Consider the following 21,666-nt stretch of genomic DNA (forward strand, 5'->3'; position numbering starts at 1 on the left):
CTGCCTGAATCCGACCTGATGGCCATACAAGCCAAACCACCTTTCTCTCCATTTAGCACCATTTAATTCTTGACTTGTTCATCCGGGGGCAGGATGGACCCTCAAGACACGGAACAAGCATGTTCCTTAAATACTGAATGCAAAGGGAGATTGTGAAAATATGGCTCCCTGGAGGAGCCATTCTTAGAAAAAGAACTGTCCTTCAAGTCCTTAGCAACAAACAATTCTCTCTATCTCGTGGAAAACCATCTGCTAGCGTGGCTCTCTTTATCATGAGATTTGTGTATCATAGATCACGTCTGAAAACAAGGCATATTGGGGTTTTAAAAAGGGCTTCCTTGGTCATCTGTATTTCTCCAAAAGCTGGAACCACTTCCACGTTCAACACAAATGTCCTAACATGTGGGAGTGTTCTCACTTGTCATACGGAACTTTAAAACCCCTACTCTCCCCCCCCCCCCGATCCTCCTTCCCTGTTTACTGGTGAACACAAGCACTGTTTAAAATTGTCACTTTCTTGGGGGGCCCGGGTGGCTCAGTTGGTCAGGCACCTGACTTCGGTTCTGGTCTCAATCTCAGGGAGGTGGGATCAAGCCCCGAATCCAGCACCACATTCAGTGTGGAGTTTGCTTATTCCTCTACTCTGCCTCAGTCTCCCTCCCTCCCCCCAGCCCTCCTTGTGCTCTCTCTCAAATAAATAAAATCTTTAAAGAACTTGTCACTCTCTTCCGGGTACTTTGTCCCCCCCACCCCCCGCACACACACAACAGCTTTTAATAAGGTAGCTTTTATGGAGTACCTATTATGTTCCAGGCATGTTCTTTGTAGTTTCACATTTAATCTTCACAGCAGTTTTTCCAGAAAGTTATTGTTATCCCCATGTTATACATGAGAAACCTAAGCTTAAAGAATTCAAGATACAGAGCAAGTACATGGTGGAATCGTGCTATAAACCCAGCTCATGTTTGTCTCCCCCATCAGTTTCCTTTTTTGCAATGTAGATTTTAAAAAGGTGCATCCAGCCATCAAGAAAAAACCCCGAAATCTTGCCATTTGCAATGACATGGATGGAACTAGAGGGTATTATGTTTAGTGAAATAAGTCAATCAGAGAAAGACAATTATCATACGATCTCTCTGATATAAGGAATTTGAGAGGCGGGGCGGGGGGTCATGGGGGGAAGGGAGGGAAAAAAATGAAACAAGATGGGACCAGGGAGGGAGACAAACCATAGAGACTCTTAATCTCAGGAAACAAACTGAGGGTGGCTGGAGGCCAGGGTGGGCAGTCAGAGAGGGATGGGGTGGCTGGGTGATGGACATTGGGGAGGGTATGTGCTATGGTGAGTGCTGTGAGTTGTGTAAGACTGATGAATCACAGACCTGCACCCCTGAAACAAATACATTATATGTTAATTTAAGAAATAAATAAATAAATAAAATAATGCATCCATATTTTGTATTCTGCTATTTTAAAATAACATTATGTGATAGAATTATCACTTTAATGGAGACAATATAATTTTCCATTAAGTGTTCTTCTGTCATTGGATATTTAAATCATACAATTTTACGCCAATATTTTACTGCCCTGAAATAAGGATATTGTTAGACTTAGAGCTCTCTTTTCTTTTGAAAATCTTCCATGTTGTAGAAATTAGTTTCTTTCTTCGAACAGCTTTATTGAAATACAATTGACATACAATAAACTTGTGTTTAATGTATAATTTGATAGATTTAGTCATATAGGGGTGACTGGGTGGCTCAGTCAGCTAAGCGTCTGCTTTTGTTCAGCTCAGGTCATGATCTCAGGGTCCTGGGATTGAGCCCCTTGGCAGGTTCTCTGCACAGCAGGGAGTCTGCTTCTCCCTTGCCCTCTGCCTGCCGCTCCCCATACTTGTGCTCTGTCAAATAAATTTTTAAAAAATAGACACATATATGTATACCTGTGAAACTATTACCACAATCAAGATAGTGAATATATCCATCACCCCTAAAATTTCCTTGCATCCTTTTTCAATCCTTTTCCTCTGCCTTTTCCTGTTCTTCTCTCCCATTCCCAGGTAGCACCAGACTTGCTTTCTGTTACTATACATAAAGTTTGCACTTTCTAGAACTTTCTATAAATAGAGTACCTCTACACTGTGTGTTCTTTCTTTTTTTTTTTTTAAGATTATTTATATTTTTATTTGACAGAGAGAGAAATCACAAGTAGGCAGAGAGGCAGGCAGATAGAAAGGGAGAAGCAGGCTCCCTGCTGAGCAGAGACCCCGATGCGGGGCTCGATCCCAGGACCCTGAGATCATGACCCAAGCCGAAGGCAGAGGCCCAACCCACTGAGCCACCCAGGTGCCCCTGTGTGTTCTTTCTTGTCAGGCTCAAGACAAGACTCAGCGTAATTCTGTTGAGAATCATCCATGTTGTTGTAGCAATCTCCCACTTGTTTATATTTCTGAATAGACTTCATTGCAAGGATGTACTGTAATGTACTGTAATGTACTGTAATTTGCATATCCACTCACATGATAATGGACATTTGGCTGTTTATACTTTTGACTGTCACAAATAAAGCTGCTATGAACATTCATATGTAAGTCTTTGAATGGAAATAGGCATTCTTTTCTCTTGTGTGAATAACTAGGAGCGAAATGGCTGGATCACATGGTAGGTGTCTGTTTAGCTTTTTAAGGAGCCACCAAATTGTTTCCCAGAGTCGTTGGACTATCTTATATTTCACCAGCAGTGCGTAAGGGTCCCAGTTCCTTCATATCCTCACCAACACTTGGTATGGTCAGTTAGTCTTTATAATTTGAGCCATTCTAATAGGTGTGTAATACTATCTCATTGTGCCTTTAATTTACAATTCCTAATGACTAATATGTTGACATATTTTCATTTATTTATATGTCACCTGTATATCTTATTTAGTGATATATTCATTCAAATCTTCTGTCCACTTAAAAAATTTCTTATTATTAATTGTAGAGGTTTTCTTTGATATAGTTGGGATACCAAAGAAATGCATAGTAAATATTTTCTCCCAGACTATGGCCTATCATTTCCTTAATAGTGGCTTGATCAAGATGCATTATCCTTTTGTATATATTGTTGGCTTTGAATTGGTAAAGTTTTGTTTAGAATTTTTGTATCTATATTCATGAGGGATGTTGGTCTGTAATATTCTTATATTTTTGTATAGTTTGGTTTCAGAGTAATACTGGCCTCATGGAATAAGTCAGAAAATATTCTTTTGAGATTTTCTGGGTGAGTTTTGTAGAACAGGTACTATTTCTTCGTTAAATATTTATAAAATTCAATACTGAAGCTATCTGGAACTTAGCAATCTGTGTCTTCTCATTTTTTTCCTGATTGGTCCCGTTAAAGATTTACCAATTTTAGTGAGACTCATTGATTTCTGCTCTGATATTTTCTATGTCCTTATTTCTGCCGTCTTCTTTTTCTAGTTTCTTAAAGTGGAAGCAGAAGTTAAAACCTTTCTTCTTTTAAATATAGACTTTTAGTGCTATAAATTTCCCCGGCATAATGCCTTAATGGCACCTCACAGACTTTGATATATTGCTTTCATTTTCTAAAAAGATTTTATTTATTTATTTACTTAAATAAATAAAGTGCATGAGCAAGGGGAGAGGCAGAGGGAGCGAGAGAGAATTTCCAGCTGACTCCGCCCTACGCGCTGGACTCCATCCCACAATCCAGAGATCACAACTTGAGCGGAAATCAAGAGTTGGATGCTTAACTGACTGAACCACCCAGGTGCCCCTGTTGTTTTCATTTTTTAGGCAATTCACCATACTTAACTAATTTGCCCACTGATTTCTTCTTTAAGCTATGAGTTGAATAAGTTTATAATTCGGTTTCCAAACACTTAGGGGTTTTCCAAAGATACTTCTGCTATCGATTTCTGATTTAACTCCATTATGGCCAGAGAACAAATTTTGTATAACTTAAATCCGTTTAAATGTATTGAGACTCACTGTATGTCCCAGAAAATGGCTTGCCCCAGCAAATGCTCTCTGTGCACATGAAAAGAATGTCTCTCCTGTTGTTGGGTGGAGTGTTCTACCAATGGCGGGTTAATTTGGTTAACATTGTCCATGCTTCTAAATCCTTACTGATTTTCTGCCTACTTCTTCTATCAGTCATTGAGAAGGTATTAGCATTTCTGAAAATAATCATAGATTTGTTTATCTCTATCAGTTTTTGCTTCATGTATTTCCAAACATTGTTATTAGGTGCCTAAATGTTGGAATTATTATGTCCTCAATACATCTATTATGATGTATTGATCTGTTTAAATTATAAAATAAGCTCCTTTAACCTTGGTTGTATTCTTTGCTCTAAAACCTACTCTGATATTAATATAGCTGCTTCAGCTTGCTTTTGACCTGTTTTAGGATAGCATATATTTTTCCATTTTTCTTCTGTAGAGTAAGTTGGGATTGATTGCCCTTGGGAAGCAAAAATACAGATGGGGATAGAAGCAAAAGGTGAACTCATACTTCATTGCTTGGAAAAAGTATTGCGGGTTACCATAAGGCCCTTAATGGAAGTGTTGGTTGATTTTTGTTCCTTTCTGTCTTAAGATAAACTAGACTTTATTACCTAGCAGAATATAAGACCTATAAAAACTGTTCAAAATGAACAGTTATGTGTAAGTTACGAGGAGGGTATATTCATTTCCTGCATGATCCTGTTCTAAAGACTTGTAGAATTAATTTTAGAAAATCATGGCATTCTGGACATTACACATATCCAGACACACTCTGCCATCCGTAACAGCCCTCTCATGATTAATGGGGAGAAAGGAGGAAGATCAATAAAGCCATGCTGTAAGTTAAACAGTACATCCAATCAACTTTCTCTTCCTCTTAACCAACTCTATAAATAAACAAACAAAAACCTGGGTGAGACATGAGGCAAAGACTGGAAAAAGTATCTTGGATGAGTCAGATAAACACGCAGCAAATATATCAACCCATTTACAGCTTTCTAAAATAAATTTTTATATGGCGATCTTTAATAGCATTTTTACTGAGATATGCTTCCTATGACATCATATTCACCATTTAAAAGAGCACACTTCAGTTCATTTTTAGTGTATTCATTATGTTGTACAACTGTCCCCACTATCTAATTCCAGACCATTTCCACACCCCAAGAAGAACCTGGTACCCACTGGCAATTAGTTTCCATTTCCCCTTACCCCACCCCCGGGGCAACCATGAATCTACTTTCTGTCTTCATAGATTTGCCTGTTTGGGACATTTCATATGAATGGACCGTGCAATACAGCAATACATGGCCTTCCGTGTCCATCTTCTTTTACTTACAATAATGTTGTCAAGCGTCCGTCAGTTTTATCATACTCTTCAGTCAAAGATATTTTCCCGGAATATAAGCAGAGTGGTAAGAGTGCTCAGAGCGGTAAGAACGAGAATACGTAAAGTAATCTGAAGAGAGTCAGCCTGTGATTTGGAGGTCTCTGGTTCTCGTGCTAATCTCTTCCCCCTGTATCTTCTGAAGACTTCAGCGTCCTCTTCTTTACAATAAGGATATCAGGTGAGATGATATCATTGTTCTCTTTTTTTAAATTCCTGATGCTCCAGGGATCTGAGAGATGCAGAGACACCTACTGCTTGTCTTGTTGCAAAAATCAGAAAACTGGATTGGAAAATTTAAGTTCCTCACCTGATCTGGACACAGGAAATTTGGGAGAGTTGCTACCCATAACACCTTGACCTGATCGTAAACACAGGAAGTAATGCCAGTTTCCTAATCGGGAGAGAAATATAACAAAAGAAAGCCTGAGCTCTTTGTATTGGGGTGTGTTTCCCTTCCACTCTGAAAAGGAATAGCGTACTTATCCCTTGTGATTTCCACTGTGACTTCCGCCCTGATAAAAAGTTTGACGCTTAAAAAAAAAAAGACTATTAGAAATTTGCATGTATACACTATGCTTTTCTACTTTTACTTTCCTATCCTGTTTACAGTAATATCTCCAGTATCTAGAATAGGTGAGGGGCTGGCACTCAATACTCCGATAATATTCGTGGAATAAATAGTAGATGGCTGGGTGGCTGGGTGGCTGGGTAGATGGATGGAAGCCGTGGAACTAAAGGTTGATTTAAACAGCAAGGATAAAAAAGACATGTTGCGTTTCCCTTTCAATCCCTTCTTATAATAGCTAGAATAAATACAAACTGTGAAAAACTCAAGCAACAGTAGTTCAGAAGTAGAAATAAGTTTATTTTATTCATTTTGATACAATGCTAGACACAGTACATTTCATAGGCTGCTTTGTTGCAAAAATTAATCAGCACCAGCTCCTGGTTTGAATTATACAAACCATAGTGTTAATGAAAATTATGTGCATGTTCTTTTTGGCTGTAGTAAAAATGAACAAAAACAGAAACGTAAAAAAAAAATGTCACCTGGTTCATTTTTACTGCTCCTCGGAAGAAGATGAAATACTTATCATATGTTTTTAAGTTTATGTTTAGCAAAATATATGCTATATACATATGTATGTTTTAGTTAAAGAGCAAAAATTGCAGGATTCTGAAAAGCTACATGCTACTTAGCTGGGTTGATGCCCTTGGATAGAGGGGGCTTTTCCTGACCCGGTATTCAAACCTGGGGAGAAGAGCTGGGGACATTTAAGTCCTTCTTTCTGATGCCCTCCTTAGCTACCACCAGTCCCACCTCTCCCTGATCAACCCGTCTTTCCTCTCTCCCCTCTACTCTCTCATATAATTATCCATTCCCCATTCTACCATTGTTCCTTTTCCTTCCTTCCGGCTCCCACCAGAACTTGACAAGTGACAGTGACCAATCTAGGTGGTGAGAACCATGACCATCACTTCCTTTTTTTTTTTTTTTTTAAGATTTTATTTTTAGGTAATCTCTACACCCACCGTGGTTCTTGAACTCACAACCCTTGAGATCAAGAGTCTCACACTCCACCGACTGAGCCAGCCAGGAGCCCCCGTCTCTTTTCTTTTTTTTTAGATAACAATTATTTGCTTTTTTTTTTTTTCCCCCGAGTCAAAGCTCAATCACGAGGAAGAAATAAAGGTTATGATAAATACTGCCCAACACCCCAACTTGCCAGAATTTTTGTTTGTATCCCCATTCAATTACTCGCGTTTTACAAACTGATTGATGCTTTCATGATATCAGGAACATTCAAAAATATTATCCTAGTATTCCTAGTTGCTACAAAAATCATAAAACATTCTCTCTTTGTACTAGCATTTGCAATTACACTTAAACATCATTGTCATTGGAGAGAAGTATAATAAAATCTACCATGCTGATCAGTTTCTCCATAACAGCCCTGGTTCTGGATTCCCAGTTTTAAATAGTTACTATAGCTCTGTTGTTCTAGAAGGGAGTGGCCTCTGAACTCTTTATTTCTTGAGCTTTTACTTTCCCTTTAGGATATCATTCTTCAGGTAAACAACTCTTTGCTACATTATCTGGCATCTTGCCTTTCCAAATGGCAGAGGCCAGTGGATCAGAGAGGATTGGAGCTGGTACGGAGGGTGGGTTTTGCATCTTTTGGTTAAATACCAGAGAGTGTCTGTGTTGCACAAGAGACCTGTATGTTGTAATCAGTTCAGAGCCTATGTGGGATACCTAAAGCGAGGAGCCTCACGAGGCCGCCATGCTTTTAAATTTAAGTGAGAGGTAGAAATGCCAAAACGTGATCCCCACTTCTCTTTGTAAATATTTCTAATACCAAAAATCTTGATAAATGAGCAGAAATAAAACAAGCTTGTCATGTTTTATATCCAGAAACTGGACGGAATTTCTTCCGTTTATTTTCATTTTACCAAATGTGTTAGTCTAATAAAACCCGTTCCAAAGCTTTAGTCTACTTGGTAACCTCATCTTGACTCTGAAATTACTCTGAACTACTCACAGAGCAAGTTAGTTACATTTGGTACAACCGCATTTTTCAGTGATTAAGAAAAGAGGAAAATTTTGAGCACATGCTTCAGAAATAAATTTCTAATTTCCTGTAATTAAAACTTGGTTTCAGAAGGGAGTTCCTGTAAGGCTGCAACACACTTCACTGGTACGAAAATGTTTCATTCAGCTGATATTATAAATTCATAAGGGACTTTATGTTACTGAATCGGGTTAGTATGCCATTTCTAGAAATAGTAGAGATGTAAGGGCTCAAAGTTATATCAAAATCCATTCTGAGAATATGGGTTTTCAAGGGCTCTGTTTTCAGTACTATTTTTCTTTGTTCATCAGCATTGTTCACTGGGACACTTCTGAGGAAGCAGTGTTTTTCTTCCATGTGTTAAACATCACTTGCATAAACTCTATTCCAAATGTCCTTGAGAAATGTTAGTCCATACCACATACCCAAATGAAAAGAGAGGTTCACATTACTTCAAATTTCTCATGAATCTGTGAGGCCGGGGGAAACGTCATGATTGGCTCTGGGAAGGTACAAGGCCAACATTTTTATTGGAAAAAGAGCTCTGTCTCATGAGTAGGGATGGGTAGACCCTGACGTGAATGTAGCCTCTGAATTCTTGCCTGAACTAGAGCTTTGCAAATGAGCTTCCATCTGCAAGATTCTCCCATCTAAAGTCTTCCTTTTCCACTATAGAGAATTCTCTCTCTCTCTTTTTTAAATGATTTTATTTATTTGAGAGAGAGAGACAATGAGAGAGAGCATGAGAGCGGAGAAGGTCAGAGGGAGAAGCAGACTCCCTGCAGAGCTGGGAGCCCGATGAGGGACTTGATTCCGGGACTCCGGGATCATGACCTGAGCCAAAGGCATCTGCCCACCCAAAAGAGCCACCCAGGTGCCCAAGAATTGTCCTTTTTTATCCACAAGCCTCTCATCTTAGGTTTCACATTCCGAAGGGACAAAGTGACCCTTTGCCGTCCGACTATGATTTAATGAGCTGGTAAAGTTAGCTTTCCTCAGACTGGAGTGGTACAGGCCCCCGCCAGGACAGATTTCAGAACGGGACAAAAAACTGAGGTCTTGGGACAAAAAAAAAAAATCCAAGGACCATGAGCTTGGTGCGGACATAGATATGGAGTGGGGACAGGGTGGGAGTATTCTGGAATAAGCAAATCTTGTACCATATAATACTTTAGGTATTTATTTTGAAAGGTACTGAGATACAATTCTTGTATCTCTTCCTGAAAGAAATGCTCATTGATCAATCCTCCTGGAACAATTCTTCAATGTTCCTTTTTTTACTAGATCACTCATATACTATGATTAAAAAAAAATGTACTAAGTCAGTCATGACACCTTGTTTTGTATTGAAAAATATGTACAAATTCTGTAAATAAATAGGTGAGAAATCCCAAGTGGGCACCTGTAAGGTCAGTTACATTTAGATTTTCCTGGAGCACACGTAATTGTGAGGTTTGCCCTTCCTACAGTCTTGCGTTTGCCATTTCCCTTGTCTTTGAGCCAAAACACAGTTCTTGCCGGGCTTCACACGTCGAGGGGGTCCTTTCCTCCAGTTGGTGAAGGTGACAGCTTCCCCACCAATCCACTCCCAGTGGCCAGCACGCACTTGGTCATTCAAACCTAATGTGAACCAAAAAATGAGCCAATATTACATTTATGCTTGAATATCCTATCAGTCTATTGTTATAAGTTCAGTAATCATATATAAACATGGGCCTATGTTCTAAAACACAGAATAGGACCTGGGAATCCTAAAACACAGGTAAGAACATACAGCTTTGAGGGGTGCCTGGGTGGCTTAGTCAGTTGGGTGTCTGCCTTCGGCTCAGGTCATGGTCCCAGAGTCCTGCTCAGTGGGGAGCTTGCTTCTCTCTCTCCCTCTGCTGTTCCTCTCCACTCATTCTCTCTCTCTTACTCTCTCTCTCAAATAAATAAAATCTTTTAAAAAATTAAAATTTAAAAATTAAAAAAAAAAAACCCAACATATGTCTTTGGAATCAGACAGATCCAAATCCAAATCCTTGTTCCCCCACTTACTAGTTGAGCATCTTTGGGCAGATTACTTAACCACTCTAAATTTTAGCTTCCTCATCTAAGAAATGGCAATAAAAATAGTATATCGAGGGCTGTTTTAAGTATTAAATAAGATAATGCATGTCAAGTTCCTGACATACATACATGTTTGGTAAACAGTAATTATTACTCACATCACTCTACACACAGAACTCCCCCGGGGAAACAGGTATACTCTTGTCTACTGTTGTTCTTTCTCACTATGTAAATGTCTTGGTTTTCATATTTGAAAGTAGCTTAACTAGGTGCTATTTTTAGTCTGGAACGTAGTTTTTTTTGGTCTGCTGTAATTCCAACAAAAAGCAGCTTTTCTCCACTTGCCTCTACTCTCACTCGCTACTCTACAAATTGTACTTTAGTGTTGCAAAGCTTTTGTAATTTTTCTTAAAGAAACATTCCTCCACCTCACCTTCCTTCATTGCAGAAACAAAGAGAATACAATGAGAGAAGAGTCCCCTGTAAGAGCATGATCTGACACCTCCCAACCAAGTTTAACCATGAAAACAGTCTTAAGTTGCGTAGCAAATAACCTTCTCCTGTGATTCTCCCTCAGTAATTTTGGGGTAGAATAAAATGAACTACTATCTCCTTCTGGATTTTTTCCTTGTGTTAGTGATCAGGAGGAGATGTTATGCTTAAGCATTCTGCGGGAATAGAGCCTTGAAATCAGTCATTATGGAAGCAGAGGAAACCGCTCCTCCAGCTTTATCGTAATACTCTCAGAAAATTTCAGAATTTAGAGATGTACTAAGTATGACAGAGATTTTGAGAAGCCAAGACTGGGTTTACTATTGTTCCCTGAAATCCAATACCTTCTAGGACAGATGGTGAAAAGTCTGACTTGGATGTGCCCCCAGAATTCTACTCCTAAAAATAGAATCTGAGAGATTTGTATTGTTGTTAAAATTGAAGAAGATACGAAAACTTCAGAAAACAAGGGATAAAATTAAGATCCACCAATAATTGTCAATAGGGATAAACATTTCTAGTTCTTTGACATCCTTCTTTATATATGTATATATCATGGGCATGTATGTGTCTATATATCATATGCATATATGCATAAAATATCTAAATATATTCTAAATTATTTTATGCTTCGTATGGCTCTGGGCTCTTTTTTACTTAGCATCCTGTCACAAATATATCATATATTTAATATATAACATGCTCCAACATATATGTCCTGGATGAAATAATAAACATAAAGCACTTTGTCATGTCTTTAATACTCAATGCCTTACAAAACATTAAATATTAAATAGTCCTTCATATGACTATATCATAATTTATTTAAGTATCCCCTATTTATAGCTATTTCTAATTTTTTACTTTTAGATATAGCATTTGTTGAATTCTTTTACCTATAAATCAAACCATATTGCTTATTTCTTTGAGATAGATGTCTACCAATCATGGTAGTATGCAATTAAGATGAGGTTTTTAAATTTTTTTTAAAGATGTTATTTATTTATTAGAGAGAGAGAGAGAGAGAACGAGCAAGGGAGGAGGAGAGGGAGAAGCAGACTCCCCACTGAGCAGGGAGCCAGATGTGGGACTTGATCCCAGGACTCTGGGATCATGACCTGAGCCAAAGGCAGACCCTTAACCGACTGAGCCACCCAGGCCCCCCGAGATGAGTTTTGAAAGACAGACCCTCCACCTCTCCAAAAAAGAAAAAAAAATGGGTAGTCCAACCATCTAACACTTGATTGTTACTGTAAGCCACAATTATTTGGCCCATGGGAGGGCGATGCCCTCTTGAGGTTCTCGCCTCTCTCCTTATTACAGCACAAACACTTACCTATCCAAAAGGGCTTTCTTCCACTGACATCCCAGAGCCATCGCATATGCTGCCTGGAGAGAACAGTTACAAGGCTGCCCAGGTGACTATAAGGAAACAAACAAAAAGGGCAGCATCAGTGACAAGTAGCCCAACTTTCCTGTTGATACGAAATTTGTAACAGAAATCAAACCGGTTTAAAATAGAAAAAAAAGTGTATATATAGAAAGGACTTTCCAGGATTTGAATACTCTATATTTTTTTACTTTTTTTTTTTTTTTTACTTTAATGACTATCTGTAAGGTGGGATTGGTGACATCAAAGAAAGTGAGATTTTTTTTTAAATACTATCTGAGATTTAAAGCACAAATTCAATAGGTTTTAAACATCTTTTTTAGAAAACTCAGCAGCTACCCACTTATAAAAATTAATGCCAAAATATTACTCCTTTCATGGGGAGTCTATCTCTAAATGGACATAATTTTGACAAATATCCAGTTAACTTGATCAGTAAGGTAATCCAAATATTCAATAAAATTACTTGAGGTCTACATTTTGTGCTTGGTGTATTTACTCAAATACCCCCGTAGTTGTGACCCTTTGCTTATACTCAATGAAATGAGCATGGTCTCACTGTCAAAACTTCATAAATGGTATAGAAGTTAAAGCACATGTTCCTGTAAACATCTATAAACATTCCCCCTCCAAACAGAGTTCCTTTTAAGTTTAAGGAGTATAGCATAATGACATGACTTACCTATATTGTGAAGTGATTACCACAATATGTTTAGTTAGCATCCATCATTTCATTTAAATATACATACATATTTAAATGAATATATATGTGTATATATGTATATGCATATATGTATATATACACATTTATATGAATATATATACACATATGTATATATACATTTATATGTATATACATATGTATATGCACACACACACACACACACACACACACATATATATATATAAAAGAAAAACAATTGTTCTCCTTGTGATGACAACCCTTGGGATTTACTCTCTCAAGAACTTCCAAGCATTCCTTAGAGCAGTGTTAACTATATTCATCATGCTGGACGTTACTTCCCAGGACATAATTATCTCATAAAGTTTGTACCTTTGACCACTTTCATCCAATTACCCCACCCCATATCTTCTCCCTTTTTTTTTTTCTACTATAGAAAGTTTCAAACAAGAAACAAAGTCACCATGATCTTGCCTGCTTAATATCCATTGATATTTTATTCATTTTGCCAATGTCTTTCCAAACTTCTGGTTCATTTCTCTGTTTTTCCAGATCACATATGGTGAGCATAATTTATCCATTTCTTAATGATTTTTTTTCCCACTCAAACCAGTACTTTATTGTTCTGTCCTGCAGTGGTGACTTCTAGGACTTCTGAGACACGTAAGTCTCTTCACCCTTTCTCTGAATGTCCTCAGGCTGCGGGATTTGGGTTTTGTGACTTGGCTCTGACCTCATTATTTACTGTCACCTCCTGTCTGACAGTGACAGCAGATCCGAGAGCACAACTTCTTCCCTTCCTCTCACATCCAATATGGTAATTCTAACAGGCTGAGGGTTTAGATCTCAAAATGCCAAAGGTGTGTAGTATGCAGGTCAAGGGAAGGCTCAAGGGGCTGCCCCAGTCAAAATGGAGCACGAAGAGAGCACAGGAGATCTGAGTTCTCGTCCTGCTCTGCCCCTAATTCTTTTACGGCTGTAACTACAACCTCACCTTCATCATTAGGAAGTAACAGGTCTTATTCAAGGATATTTAACATCTCCTGCTTTAAGATTCTTGAAACTACTGTGCAAACAGACTTTGTAAAATCCATTTGTGCTGGTCAAGCACAAGTTGAGTTCTTTTTTGTCTCTGCAAGAAGCAAAAGTCCCCAAAGAGCAAGATGGGAAGATAGCTGTGTTTAGGACAGGTAAAACGTTACACCATAGTTATTTATAAAAGAAACATTTAGGTACTGGTATGTTGATTACTTTACAAAAATGTTCCTTTTCCTTCAAGCCCATATACATACAAAATAGTGTGAACATTTTCTGTGTAGATGTGTATAGAGAGATATATAAAAATAAAATATAGAAACACATAAATAAAAATCTTTGGACGGCTCTGAAATTTGAAGGCATTCAAAGTGTAGTAACAAAAACAGAAACTTTCATTTTTCTAGTTAAAGAAATAAACATCTACTTCTTTGAAATGTTCTGATTAAGTATAGATGTATTTCAGGGTAACTCTTTAAGGCCAGGCCAGCAGGGGTTCCAGACACTGCTTTGGGAAAACAAAATGGTTTTATAGATAATGATTTATAATAATAGAATTACCAAATGTACAATGACTGCCTAAGGAAATGAGCAGATGAGATTACAATATGTAAATTCAAGAAATACCTAATCTAGGAGTCTAGCTCCTCTGGGTTGGAAAAATAATAAAACACCAGTGGAGAGGAAAGGAGATTGGAGATAAAGATTGAGTTGAGTTAGCAATCTGATTAGGGGCAAGGAGGAAAGCAAAATTTGCTGTTCTCAAAACATGGGTGTTGCAAATGACCCTCTGTAAAGGATCGTCAGGAAAGAGAGCTCCAGGAAACACAGCCCAGAATTGAACAATATCCCTGATACCAAATCAAAAACATACTAATATTAATATTAATTCCAATTAGAAAATCTAAAACCATCTCCTAAAATTAATTCACGAGAAGGTAAATACCCAAGTTGTGGAATGTTGAAACTATAAATTTTATATCATAGAAGGAATGGATAATTCCCAGAATACCTATTTTTCTTCCTTTGATATATGTTTTTTAATTAAGATTTTTATTTTAATTCCAGTATTGTCAACATACAGGGCTATCATAGATTCAGGTGTATGATATAGTGAAGAATCTCTGTTTTTAAGACAAAAAGGTGGAGAAGAAAACACAACGAACCTGAGAAGTAATGGGTCCGGGGAGGCAGGGAGGCCCATTGGGTAAATATAAACACTTAATGGTAGAGGAGGTCTTGGGGTTCAGAGAAAAATTATACTGAAGAGGTAACCCTGTTGTCCAAAAATATTTCTTTTAGAATGACTGAACCAAAGGGATATGGAGATCTTTTCTTTTTCCTTTCAGTTTGCTTTTAACTTAGTGCTAGGTATTTTTTGAAATGTCTATAACTAGTATTAACTGTTCTTGGGGTAATCATTCTCATCCTATCAAAATACAATACATATTCATTTTTACCTCTCTTACACATCTGGAATGCCATCGGAAATGGTATTTGAGAGATGTTTTAAGTTCTGGACCAATCTGGTAAACAGATAAAGTGTAATTTGAAAGAGTTTTTATTACTGATAGATACAGAGTCTCTTTCTAAAATATGATGGAAAAACTCTAATTGTCCTTAAAAACTTTTTTTTGTTCTGAAATTTTTCTCAGTTTTATATCTCAAAAGAAATCACAGTTCTAGAGCTTAAAATAATTCCCTGGGACTAGAGTTTACCAAAATAACTTCAAAGTAATATGAACAAATTACTTCTGAACCTGCTTATAAGACCATGTTTGATCTACTAGATTATGATCTTTAATACCCTTGAGTTAATATGGGAGATGGAAATTTTCTATCACTACTGTAATAGATTTTATAATAGTTATTCTAACACAAAATATCCTTCTATTTGTACTATTTCTAAATACCATTTGTGTGTTCATATATGCAATCAACAAACACAGTGTGGAACTCACATTGTTTAGATTTAGGTCCAGAGACATCAACTCAATGAGAGCTAAACGCTGCCATTTAAATTTAGGGACTTTCACATTTTTTAAAAGTTTCATTTATTTACTTTTAGAGAGGGAGAGAGAGAGAGAGAGAGCAGGGGAAGGGCAGAGGGAGAAGGAGAATCTCAAGGAGCCTCCCCATTGAGCAGGAGCCTGACGCAGGGCCTCATCTCATGATCCTGAGATCATGACCCTGAAATCACGATTTGAGCTGAAACCAAGAGTCTAACACTCAACCCACTGAGCCACCCAGATGCCCCATTGACTTTCACCTATTTTTTTTTTATGATTTATTTATTTATTTGACAGAGAGAGACATAGTGAGAGAGGGAACACAAGCAGGGGGAGTGGGAGAGGGAGAAGCAGCCTTCCTGCTTCCTGCCGAGCAGGGAACCTGATGTGGGGCTCGATCCCAGGACCCTTAAGTGCCACCCAGGCACTTAAGAAGCTGACTTTCACCTCCTTAATAGAGCTTTGTGAGAAGGAGATGCGGGAAGGAATTGTCAGGATTGTATGACACCTCACTGATGTAAAATTGCAGGGTTTAAAGACTTGCTGTACAGGTGCCTGGGTGGCTCAGTAGGTTAAGCATCTGCCTTCATTCAGCTTGGGTCATGAACCTGGGGTCCTAGGATCGAGCCCCATATGGGGCTCCCTGCTCAGTGGGGAGCCTGCTTCTCCCTCGCCCCCTGTTCATGCTCTCTCTTGCTTTCACTCTCTCTGTCTCAAATAAATTTTAAAAATCTTTAATAAAGACTTGCCATATAGGACAATTGTATCTGGACGGAGACAGTGTCAATTTCTCTGAAGCTCACTGAATGAATGAAGAATGATTTAGTTATTGGGCTGTGGGGCCAATAGTGGGGGATAATACTTTGAGATGCAGTCTGGCTTAGACATTTCCAGTACAGTAAGTGCCCAAACAAATATTTGTTGAATGAATGAATTTATAAACTGAGAATCTGATTGTATCTTAGGTTTGCTCTGAAAGATTACTTTGATTCCAACCCAAAAGAAACTTAGGGTCCATAATTTAATAAAAATTGCAGTGTATCTTTGCTATGAAAGATATAAAATACTCATACATAGTTTTGAGACCTACTTTAGATTAGTTCAACACAAAATTAAGATAGGTGTGCTTCTCGATTCACCTGAGACGAGATAGCCCCGGTCCTTAAGGAACTCTTTTGGAAAGTATAATAGAAATGAAGTCTGCAAGCGAGTGACTTTTGCTTCCCCAAATCTCTTGTTTTATCTGTAGAATGTAGATAATTATACATGCTTCCCTCACAGAAATGATGGGAGGGTCAAATAAGCTAGTACATGTGAAGGAATTCTGTAAACTGTACTGTGTAATACAAAAGGAAGGCGTTATTGGCAAGGAGGCGCGTAGAACTAGGTCAGGCTACAGTTAAAGGGTCAGGGTGTAAATGTGCTGAAACCCAAGTCACAGACGAGATCTTAGGTCAAATGCAGGAGGAAGTAGCTAGACTTTTAAATTAATTCGAGCCTCAAGTTTATTACTGGGATGAGGGAATTGCATAATATTATTAGATTTATGAGAAAATTAATAGATGCATAACTAGTCTTTGTACTCTTTGTACTCACCATTAAAACCCAGCTGCAATTAGGTGGATCAATAAAATAAAATATATATTGGGGGTTAATGTAGGTTGGTCACCAGGAAGATACCAGTATTATTACAAATTGCCATGATTTCAAAAGAAATGAATTTTGACACCAAAAAGCAAGAAGATCATAGTATCAGAGTAAAGGACAGTCCTTCTAAGAAAAGATACTCGGTGCCCTGAGGCCAACAGTGATGTAGGGATGGAAAGGTATCGCTCAGTACACATGGACTTTACTCTTCTCATAACAGGAAGAACCAGTTAGAGCTTCTTTATAGGCCGGCAGAGTTAGCTGCATTGTCCTCTGAGGACCCCTGGAAGAGGAACACTAAGGCTGCCTTTAAGCTTGAGGTTTGGGGTTCTGTTGCTCTGCTCATCTGTATTTCATCAACGAATCCCACAGCAATTTGATCGGGGTAACCTTGGATAGAGTATAACTGCTCTCCGGCACTCCTCCTTATTTTGGTCAGTATACACACCACACCCTCCTCCTCCTCCGAACATGTTGCAGTCTTCTCTGTGCTGAATCAGAGAGCTTTTCATTCCACACAGAGCCCTTTCCTCAAGAAGGAAAAAAGATCTCTACCACTCTTCCTACCTGAGCTATCAATGCATTAAGACAAATTTTAAATAAAAGTAGGACACCCAGTTATTTGGGTGGAAGAATGTCTCCATTGTCCCTAAATATACAGCAAAATGGGAAGGTATGTATTTAACCAATAATTATTTATAAAATCAAAAAATAGTTTACCTTACTTTATACCACCCACTCATCAACAAAAACCTGAAAGTCACTGATTAAACTCTATAGCACTCTTACTTAAGACATGAAATACATCAGTGAAAAAAGGGGGGTTGATTTGACCAGTTTTTTAAAAGACTTAAAATATTTTTTTGAAGATTTTTTTTTTATTTCTTTGAGAGATAGAGCAAATGGGCACATGCCAGGGGGAGAGGCAAAGGGAGAGGGAGAAGAAAGCTCCCCAAGGAGCATGGGGCTCAATCCCATGAACCTGGGATCATGACCTGAGCTGAAGGCAGATGCTTAACTGACTGAGCCACCAAAACGGCATAGACTCTTAAAATATTTTATTAGCTCTTTAAAAATCTGGTTATGGGGTGCATGGGTGGCATGGTCGGTTGAGTGTCTAACTCTTGGTTGTGGCTCAGCTGGTGATCTTGGGATTGTGGGATCAAGCCCAGAGTGGGACTCCGCACAGTCTGCTTAAGATTCTCTCTCCCTCTCTCTCTGCTCCTCCCCAGCCCACCCTCTCTCTCTCTAAAAGCAATCAATCAATCTTAAAAAGAAATAAAAATCTAGTTATAATTTAGATACAGTAAAATGCATCCATTTTAAGTATTCAATTCAATGAATTTTTATAGTTGTATATTTCTATGTAACAACCACCCAGAGCAAGACATGGAACCTCTCCATCACTCTAGAATATTACCTGATGCTACTTTTTAGTCACCCTACAATCCTTACCAGGGATAACTGTTTTTGTTTTTGTTTTTATTTCTACCACCAACTAGTAAATTAGTTATTCCTATTCATGTAAACAAAATCATACAATATGCATTTTTTTTTATGTTGGGTTGCTTCTTCTCTACAGGTTTTTGAGATTTATTCACATTGTTGGAGGTTTTAGTAGTTCATTCCATTTTATCATTCATAAAATTATTTATCAGAAGAATATTTGTCTATTTCCTTGTTGATAGAGAAAATATAAAGAACCCTTATAAATCAACAACAAAAAGACAAACGACCTAAACTATTATTATTTTTTTGAGATTTTATTTATTTATGTGACAGTGAGTGAGAGAGAGAGAGCATGAGATGAGCAAGGGGAGGCAGAGAGAGAAGTAGACTCCTCGCTGAACAGGGAGCCCGATGCAGGGTGCCATCCCAGGACCCTGGGATGCACCTGAGCTGAAGGGAGATGCTTAATCGACTGAGCCACTCTGGTACCCCATACCCAAACTATTATTATTCTTTTTTTTTTAAAACATTGTTATTAAATTCTTGTGAATGTCTTTTTCTAGCATATTTTTTTAACTTTTATTTATTTAAGTAATCTCTACACCCATCTGGGGGCTTGAACTCATGGCCCCAAGATCGAGAGTCACATGCTCCTCCAACTGAGCTACCCCTTTAGCACAAATATTTATCTCTTGCAGGTAAATACCTAGGAGTAGGGATGTTAAGTCGCAGGATAAATGTACGTAACCTTCTTTTAAAAACTCCCAGACAGCTCTACAAGGCGGTTGTACCATTTTATACTGCCACCAGCATATATGAGAACTCTTTAGGTATTGTCAGTCTTTGTGATTTTATCCTGGGTGGGAAGAGGTATTTCACTGTGGTTTTCATTTGCACTTCCCTGATGTCTAATGCGGATGCATCTTTTCACGCACTTAAAATCAATTATATATCTTTCCTTATGAAGTCTCCAAGTCATTTGTTATTTTTTTTTCATCAGGTTGTCTTTTTGTTACTGGTTGATAGGAATTGTTGGTATTTTCTGCGTTTGAGACCAAGATCAGCTGGACGATTGGAGATGAGCTTTGCCAAATGTGATTCACCCTTTCGATTTCTTAACAGTGTTTTTAGATAAGCAGAACTGCTGGAATTTGATGAAATGCAAGGTCTGACTGCCCTTCACCAGGGACTTCTCTCTGGTCTCCATTTCTAGCCATGGGGAGTATTAGTCTAATTGCACTGTTCTGGATAATATCCAGGTGGGCAAAAAAGGGGGGGGTAGGTATGTATGCATTTTTAAAGTCCTACTGGGTTAGATAAATTTTGTTGTCATGATCTGACCACAAGTCATCCTTCACTAAGTGTTCCATTACCCACCGACACTTTGTCCGACTTGTCTGGTTTCATAATCATCACTGTCTCTGGCATTGTCGTAAGTCTGATACTATAAGACCTTTCATTGCTGTGTATTTTCCAAATCAGTGGACAGAAATCCATACTTAGTTTTTTTAAAAAAAGATAGAACTTGCAAGGCTGCTGACCCAGAAAAGTTCCTCTGACTTTCTCCAAAAGACCAAAAGAGGCTAAAACATAGAATTTCCGCAATCACGGTTTTCACGTAGAGAGATACATCACTACACATTATCAAGGTCTATCTCGAATCCATTCTGAACTACAGAGCTCTCCTGGGGTTCCTAAAACAAAACCAAATAGTTAGTTATTGGACACTCAACGCTGCAAAGAAGCAGCAACCCTGCAACTGCATGAGAAAATAGAAAGAGTATGAAAGAAAACATTACTTAATGTGAAAGAGGGTTTCTTACTGTTCCTTGCAAGCTCGGGCAGCTGAGTCCCAGGTGCCTTTCCGCTCTGTGACCAGGGAGTGGCAGTACCCCGAGTGACGGTACCACCCAGCTGGGCAGGATTTACCTTCCACCATCTGAAAAACATTGTCCGTGTTCACATCATGGTCTTTATCCTCTAGAGTCTGCTCCGTGCACAAAGAGTCCCACAGTCCCCTAACTTGACTAGAGTAGTTCTATCACCAGAAAGGATGTCAGCCTGTATCCCAATTCTCCACCTTGAGGGATGCCATAGCGTTTTACAGAAAACACTACTGAAGTCAGCACTGTTTTGATTTTACACTTTTGACATTCTGATGATTAAAGAAAATGAGTAAACACCTGCTTTAATTGTATCAATTAATGAACGTGTTTTGTGATTTGTGAAACACCCCTTGGGCCGTATTTTCCTCTTCACCTTCAAAGCAGAACAAGGGCAGGAAGATGTAGCCTGACCTCTGAGATCCTTTCCTGTCTACCAGCTTATCACAGAGCATAATGCAAGCAGACTGCCTTCGTGGCTCGTCCCGTGTCCCACCTCGGTTTGGGGGCTCCAAGCTTTCCAGGCAACTCCATCGCACTTGTACAGCTCTTGGAGGTTTTCTTGAAAGTGAAAAAGTCCCCTTAATTCCAGCGTGCAGTTCTTTGGAAATGAGGGCAGCAGGTCCTATAGGAAGGCAAGGTAATGTAGGTTGGACTTCACGTGAGCTGATCGTACACTCACCCCATTCAGGTCTTCATTTGTTAGGTAGCATTTGTGTTCAGTGAGTGATCCCCAAGGCTGAAGCCTGGTTCATGGCCCAGCAAACAGACTGTTGTAGGATGAATAGGAAGTAAGAAGATTTTCCTACCTGTCTGGGGAAGTGTGAGTCGGTTGTGGATTCCACCTTATCTGCCAATTTGCTCGTCTTTTGTGTCTGGCTCATAATGGAGACTTTGGCCTTCCTTTTGTGGGATGGGGAACCGTCTTCCTCCAGCAACAGGGAAACCATTCCGTGATACTGGAGGAAACCAGAAAACAACAATAAAGAGAAAGCAAACACCCAGAGAACAAATAAAAATGTCTGTTGGAAAAATAAGCATTTAAAAAATTGGGTT

At 38.5% G+C, this 21,666-nt stretch overlaps 1 protein-coding gene across 2 annotated transcripts in view; it reads right to left on the reverse strand.

The window, feature by feature from the left end:
* Window positions 1-6,901: 6,901 nt before the first annotated feature.
* The window catches only part of FREM1 (FRAS1 related extracellular matrix 1), a gene marked incomplete at its 5' end in the record, with an annotated part of 141,777 nt that continues 127,012 nt past the window's right edge, over window positions 6,902-21,666 (reverse strand). The window contains 5 exons of one of the 2 annotated variants that reach the window (XM_080819605.1): window positions 6,902-9,594; window positions 11,852-11,937; window positions 20,551-20,666; window positions 21,107-21,235; window positions 21,420-21,569. In XM_080819605.1, coding sequence (XP_080675731.1) covers window positions 9,395-9,594; window positions 11,852-11,937; window positions 20,551-20,666; window positions 21,107-21,235; window positions 21,420-21,569 — 681 coding nt within the window. In that variant the 3' untranslated portion in view covers window positions 6,902-9,394. Of the gene's footprint in view, window positions 9,595-11,851; window positions 11,938-20,550; window positions 20,667-21,067; window positions 21,236-21,419; window positions 21,570-21,666 lie in introns of both variants that reach the window. The other variant, XM_080819604.1, reaches the window with a different exon arrangement.

The sequence above is a fragment of the Martes martes genome, assembly GCF_963455335.1.
Source record: "Martes martes genome assembly, chromosome: 12".
NCBI lineage: Eukaryota > Metazoa > Chordata > Mammalia > Carnivora > Mustelidae > Martes > Martes martes.